This window comes from Corylus avellana, chromosome ca6 (genome assembly GCF_901000735.1).
Source record: "Corylus avellana chromosome ca6, CavTom2PMs-1.0".
NCBI classification, from domain to species: Eukaryota; Viridiplantae; Streptophyta; class Magnoliopsida; order Fagales; family Betulaceae; genus Corylus; species Corylus avellana.
The window spans coordinates 17,538,818-17,546,313 of NC_081546.1; the positions used below are offsets into that span (position 1 = coordinate 17,538,818).

A 7,496-nucleotide genomic window follows, 5' to 3' on the forward strand; every position below is an offset into this window, starting at 1 on the left:
TTATAGGGTAAATTTAGTATGTAATGAAGTGAATATGAGCTGAAAAAATATTTAATTATTGCTGTTTTATTTCTCAGCTTGTTTCCTTTTTTGTTCATAAAGGCTGACCAACATTTTACCATGGTAAGATATTGTGCTTGATTTGAACATATTTTACATGGTAGAATTTTCCTAATCATTGATGGGAAAAATCAAAAAGATGACAGTGTTCACATATTAGAACTTGAAAAGAAGACCCTTTCTGCAGTGGGTGGGAATAGGGGGACAACATAGAAAACTCCAATATTCAATCCAAATTTAGAATGAAACATATGCCCCCAACCTTGTAACTTGGGGTGCTTTATCGCATAGAATTCGAAATTATCTAGTACTTGAAGATTTGAATACACATTTAGTGAGAGTCCTTGAGCAATTGCAGTGACAGAAATGTTGTCATGCTGTGATAATCAGGGCTTCTGGTTTAGAATTAGGCCCAATTATGGCATCCTTGCTCATTTTCTCCTCAACTACCTTTTTGACTTCAACACTCTTTACGACAAAGTCATTGAAGCAGTCATCAATGGTTCTGAAAGGTGTGTCCGGATACAGAGAGCAGACATCAACATCGTTAGGGTTGTCCATGGAGTAATTTATTTGGCAGCCCCTTATGAAAATGTCGTGGGTAAGGGCTGCGACAATGCTTTCTGGGATGCGCATATCTGCAAATAAAAGAGTGAATGCCCGTGAAATGTATTGGGCCGGATATTGTTTTCCTCCTCCGAACTTGGTTGGTTCGGAGGGAGTGCATTTGTGACGAAAGCGTAGGAGGTTTGAAGCATACCTTTGGCAGCAGCAAGTAGGTCGTCCTCTGAAATGGTGACCCTAGGAAGCTCGCGCTCGATCTTCTTCTCCCACAAAGAGGCGAGCTCATTCATGTTTAGTAGATTGCTTGGTGGTCGAAAGTGAACACATTTGTTGAGTGTTCGAGCATCATCAATGGTTTTCATGGTGAATTTTCCAATATCACTACCCGCCACGAAATAAGCTATAAATTAAATAAACAAATAGGGGAAATTAGCTCAAAATATACATATGCTAATATCATTAAAAGATCAATTTAGAGTCATACGGAGGATGAATTCCATCATTTTGTAAATTAAATTAATAAAAATAAAAAAGGTTTAAAACATAATTACATCAAAATCTTGTAACTTAAAAAAAAAAAAAATTGGTTGACCTTTTAAATATTATATATGTACAAAAGACAAAGGGTAAAAAAAGATTTTTATTTTCTTTTTTCTTTTTGAAGTACAAAAAATAATAATAATTTGAAATTTGACAATTTAATTTAATTTTGTGATTCAAAGAGGGGTCATATTTGACGTGATCCCCACATGATTATCGTTGCATTGCATCATTTTTCATTCTAATGTATGTCTAATTACATGGTTATACATTTTAAACTTTAAATGATGTCACATCATATATTGTCACATCATATATGTTGCTTAGTTTACAAGATTTGACCGTCTTTTAAGAAATGGTACTGTCAAAAATAATTACTACTCTGAGATATATGTATATTGTAGTCCTCTAATAACATAAAAAAGGAGTAATGCTATACATCACGCTATTATGTCTCATATCACATGGTGCATGAAAATGATTTTTTATTTTATTTTTTCATGTTGTATGTAATTGCTCGACCAAAACAACTAATGTAGGTCCAATATTTGTGTACAAACAAAAGTGTTTGACCCTTTGAATATTTCGGTTGGTGCTTTGGTGGTTGAACGGTGGTGATGGCCCTGATGGGAGGTGGGGCCGACCATCACAGAGAAAATGGGGTTAGAATTTCAAATATCTCTAAACTTTCCTAAAATCCCAATTCAACAAGGTTGGAGTGTATTTAGAGGGGTAAAATGGTCATTTTATTTTTTAGACTTTTTATTTTTTTTAAAGTAGTAGTAAAAACTATATTTTTATTCTACAACTATTTTAAATGCTTACGTGGCAGCCTAAAGAAAAATATTAAGAGTCAATTTTTTTTTTTTTTTTTTTTTTTTTTTTTTTTTTTATATTTGGCCCATCTCGTTTTACAAATAAACCATTAAATTTGTGGACTTATGTGGATCATATATAAGTCAGTGATGCACCCTACAAATCTAATAGTTGATCTATTAAATTTATAGGAGAATATAGGCTAAATATAATAAACTTATTGACTTCTAGCATTTCTTCCAAATAAATATTAGATCAATCATTGTTAAAAAAAAAAAAAAACAAAATCAAGGATTACTTAAGTCACATTGTAGAATAAAAAATATAATTATTATTTTTTTTAAAAAAAATTTATATTAGCTGATATAGTAAGCAGTGTTATATAAGCTGATATAGTAAGTAGTGTTATATTTAATTTTGTTAAAAGAAAAATATTTTTAATTTTTTTTTTAGTTTGGTCTCTAATTTTTATTTTTTATTTTTAAATAGTCACTCTCTTAAAAAACAACAAAAGTAGGAACCCCACAGAATTGGGTCACCTTAAATGCTCCCCATTTGGTAGGATAAACTACCAGTCAAATCTATCACGTGCTCCTTAGTCCTTCACCTAACCCTGCATTCCTCAACACGTCATCATTTACACCTGAGTGTCGTAACTCGTCGTTATCAATGAAAATTACTTCTTCTTCTTCTTCTTTTTTTTATTAATTAATTAATTAATTAATAAGTTGATTTGGGGGATTAAATATTAAATAAAAATAATAATAATAATAAATAAAGCTTAAAGCTGCCATATTGGATGATTGCCTCAATAAGCCGCCGACACCATTCTCGACAAAAATCCAGTACAACGGTTGCCGTCCCTATAATCACGGGAGTACTACTAATTCTCCTTAAATGACTACACGAAAAAAAAAAAATTGTAATATTGGTGGCTCTCCTCCTAATGACACGTGTCTAACTCCTTCATATCTTTTACTAGATTTTTGACACGTGTCAAGAATTATAATCTTAAGATTAAAATTTATTATTCAGCTCAATCACCACTCCATTAATACCAATTTATCATCCCAACCAAACCCTAAACAAGTCTCTTAGGTAGATAAAATCTATTTAAAAATTAAGTTGTAAAAGATTCTTTCAACCCTAGTGTCATGTGTTTTTTAGTATATGATAATTTTTTTTTTTTTTTTTTGAGTAACGGTAAAAACCATTTTTTTTCTTTTATAATTATCTCATAATACTGACGTGACAACTTCAACTAACCTTTGAATTAGTCTAACTTTTTTTTTTTAAAAAAAAAAAAAACTAAGGGTTGGTTGTGACTATTATGTTAGCATCGTGGCATTGTAGGATAAAAATATAATATATAGCATTACCTTTTTTTAAAACATTAATAAAAAAAAAGAAGCTTTCAACATGTTCAAAACACACACGAGAGACTGAGTTAAAAGAATTTCTATAACTCAATTTGTAAGAAATTTGTATGCTATATATATATATATATATATATATATATACTGCAATTTATAACCTGACACGATCAATCTAGACATGATATATATACCTAATTACCATATTTTACTGAGACACATACATCACATGCAACAAATAGTTAAAAAAAAAAAAAAAAAAGCTTTGCTCAAGTCCTACTTTTTTTCGACTCTCAAATATTCTTATTTTTTATATCACATGTTTTTATTACTATTTAAATAAAAAAAAATCACTATAATTTTATTTTATTTTATTTTTTTATTTTTTTTTTCATACAAAAATACCTACCATTGCCAAACGGACCCTTAGGGTTTTCTCCAAAGATTTTGTAAATACTAAGGCAATTTTTCAAAAGTTTCTGCTGCTTCCTTACATGATGCATGTATATTTTTCTGTTTCTATTCATTTATATCAAAATAAAAGGGAAAAGACCAGCTCTCTCTCTCTCTCTCTCTCTCTTATTTATTTATTTATTTTTTTAAAGTAAACGAATATTTTGGAAGAGGCCACTCTATTGTACTTTAAGATTCTACATACATGCATGATGTGTCAATGTAGCAGCTGCGTCCATGCTAATGCTAATGAATGAGGATGAGATACATACATACCTTTCACATTACCATCACCATAAATGTAGCAGCGATCCAACGGTGGGAGAACGTCCGCTGGATGAGTGTTGTCATGGTAGGGCCACGCGGCAATGGAGTTGCAGCAAATATATGTGTAGGGAATCCCAGCCGCCTCCACATACCTTCTGACTTTTCTCTTGGAGTGGTAGAAACTCAGTGCCGGCTCCACCGGGTCTGCTCTGTCTATGTCGTGCCCGAACTCAGATGGCAAAAACCTCTGCAACACAAAATATATAAATATTAAGGTATGAATATCGACACAACACAAACTCTATTTATGACTAATTTTTCTCTTAAATGTAAAAAAAATTTAAATTTTAACTAAATAAGTTGTTTTTTTTTTTTATCAAATTTTCAGAATTTTAAAATTTTTTTATTATTATTTATTTATTTTTTTTTAAAATTACACGAGAGAAAGAAGTTGATTATAAATTAAATTTACGTTGTGACCTTAATATTTTAATTTTTTTTTTTCATCAATAATATGAATTCTATCTAATCATGTTTTGTCCGTTTTGAAACAGGTTATGGATAAGGATACGGAGAATCTTAAAAAAAATCAAACAAACAGACGAAAAAGAAAAAGAAGGAAAAAAAAAAAAAAGAATTCAAACGGTCAAACAACCCAAAAAAACAAAAAGAAAAAAAAAATATTAGCAATCGAATTTTGAAAAAAATGTAGAACTACTGTAAATAAATAAAATGGACTGACATGTTTTATATGGGTAGAACAATACCTTAACAGTGCCAACGGCTTTAATGGCATCAACTAGAATGAGCTGGTCGGAGATACGGCCACCACCAATGGCTGATATTACAACCTCAATCTTGTTCTCTTTCAAAATATTTTCCAACAAATCCTGATCCTCTATTGAACCCTAATAATATCAAATCAAGCACCCATAAGATCCTCCTCATCATAAAACATGTTTTTTTTTTTTTTTCTTCCTTCTTATTTTATTATTCAATTAAGCATAAAAGAAAAGAAAAGAAAAGAAAAGGTCAAAAGAAGCCTTGAGGGTTTTATATATGTACATATATGATAATGGCTCCTTTGTCTTGCAGGGATTTGATGATGGAGGCCTTGGAAGGGGAGGCTTGACCGGATTGGACAAGAAGGTAAGTGGGTCGGCCGGAGTCAAGGCTAGCCTCTGCCACAAACTGGCCGATGAACCCGGTTGCGCCGATGATCATGGCTCCGCCGCAGGCCTCCGAGACATTAGGAGTTGAACCACACATTTTTTTTTGTTGTTGTTGTCGCCGTCACAAGTGTTATTTTATGCTTTCCCTACTTTTAAGGACAACACATAAAGACACCGGCGGCTGAGACAAAAAGGGAGAGAGCTGAGAGTGGGTTTTATAGAAGTGGGTCTAAGGAGGATTTGGTAAAGAAGATGGGGTTTGGTGCATTTTTTTTTCGTTTCCTTTGAGTGGAACGTTTGATAGCATATCACATCCTCGACTGGTAGATATGGAAGTGATCATAACCAACGAAATCTTTGCTTTATCGATTGAGTGGTCCTTATTTGATTTATACTTACTACTTTCAAGTGGAATTTCTCTCTCTCTCTCTCTCTCTCTCTCTATATATATATATATATGTCTTCTTAGAATTTTTTTTTTGAGTAATTATAAATGTGATGTGACTTTTAAAATTACCAATAGATAAAAGTTCAATATATTACATCTTAAATTTAACGATAGTTTTTTCGTTAAAAAAAAAAAATAATAACGATAATTTTAAAAGTCAAATTATATTTAGAAGGACCTTAAAATGACTTAGCTAACGGGAGTAACATTTCTCTCTCTCTATATATATGGTTAGTGTATTATTACAAAAGAAGTTCCACTTACGTACGTGCAATTAATATCTTCTAGCGTTCCTTTTCACTGGTACTAAATTAAGATTACGGGAACACAACTTTGATACCACTTGTCATGATCCTAAATATTTAAGAATAATTATTGTAATAAGGATATGATAATAACTTGGCACTTCAAGGGGCCAACACCTCCACAAGCATCTAGATTTCAATGAGATTAGTGTAATCCTGCATCAGATGCAAGATGTTTCACTTGCTTCGATCAATCAGACATTGTGAAATTAGATGTTTACGTGCAACTCCAGTTTGCAATATAATTGCAAGAAAACCCAAGTTGTTGGATGCAAGAATTAAATATGTCCCTTTAGTCATATGCAAAGATACACTAATAGTGTCTTTCTTGTGTCCTACAAATTTCTTTTGTGCAATTCTTTTTTTTTTTTTTTTTTTGTTGGGTAAATACAACTTCATTAATAAGAAAACAGATTACAAAGGCAAAGGAAAGAAAAAACAAAAATAAAAGAACAACTCAAAAACTCAACCACGAAAGACAACAAGCATCTCAGAGCTCTGAAAGAAAACCAAGAAGGTGAAAGTCAATTGGAAATGCAGCTTTGAAGGTCATGGCCCATTATGATGGATAAAGCCATCAAAAGTATAAGAACCCTTGAAAACTTAGATCTAGTATGGCATCCAAAGAAACCGAATAGACTATGAGATGACAACTTAGATCTAGTCTGGCTTCCAGGGAAATCGAACAAACGAAGAAGGAAAATAATAGCGAAAAGGGGATCTCCTATACAGACAAAGAGTCTGAAGTTCAAACAGTTCGGGTTAACTTGTATAGAACACAACACCACCACCCAACATAAAACATAGAAAAACCCATAAACCAGTAACTTCATCGTAGAACAAGGCGGAGGAAGGTGGTGAGCGGATGTTGTCTAGCGCATAAGGACCACACCCCGACGCGTGGCTATCTGGGGATGAGGCAGAATGTGACAACGGTGAGAGTGGTGATATGGCATGTTGCAGGCTGGGCCTGGCGGAGAAAGGAAGATCTGATTTTGAAAAACCTAATCTTCAAAACATCGCAGAAAATTGGCTGGCGATGTGGTGGAGAAGACGATTGAGGACATAAGAACACGACTACTGTTTTAAGAGGATGTTGGATAAATCGTCAAAGATGATGGGTTGATCATCTAGAGAAAACTCTAGAGAGAAAGACCTAGAGAAAACTCTAGGCACATAAGAGTTCTATCTCGAAGAGAGAAACTCAACAAAAAGAAAAGCATAAGACACTAGAAGAGGGGAGGAGGAGGAGGGGGAAACCAGAAGGTTCCTCCTCCTCTAGCCCCGGCAGTATGGAAAAAAGCGTTCTTTGAAGGAGAGAGAAGAGAGCTTCTTTAGGGTTTCTTTTTTTATGCAATTCTTATTCATAGGGTGTTTGAGTTCACTCTAGAAAGTGCTAATTCTAGAGTGACTATATGTGATTTAAAGTGTCCTTTAAGTTCGACTTGGTGGTTACAATTTTGTGACCTATGGATCAAATGATTTTGGACCAATATTG

General features: G+C 32.9%; 1 protein-coding gene across 1 annotated transcript; it reads right to left on the bottom strand.

Annotated features, from left to right (window-relative positions):
• Window positions 1–257: 257 nt before the first annotated feature.
• On the bottom strand, window positions 258–5,519 carry LOC132184746 (leucoanthocyanidin reductase-like). Its single transcript, XM_059598486.1, has 5 exons — window positions 5,139–5,519; window positions 4,841–4,981; window positions 4,083–4,320; window positions 821–1,024; window positions 258–698 (listed from the first exon to the last, which is right to left on the bottom strand). Exons 1-5 carry the CDS (start codon window positions 5,340–5,342, stop codon window positions 433–435), a joined length of 1,053 nt encoding a protein of 350 aa, XP_059454469.1. The 5' UTR covers window positions 5,343–5,519; the 3' UTR covers window positions 258–432.
• Between the last annotated feature and the right edge of the window lie 1,977 nt (window positions 5,520–7,496).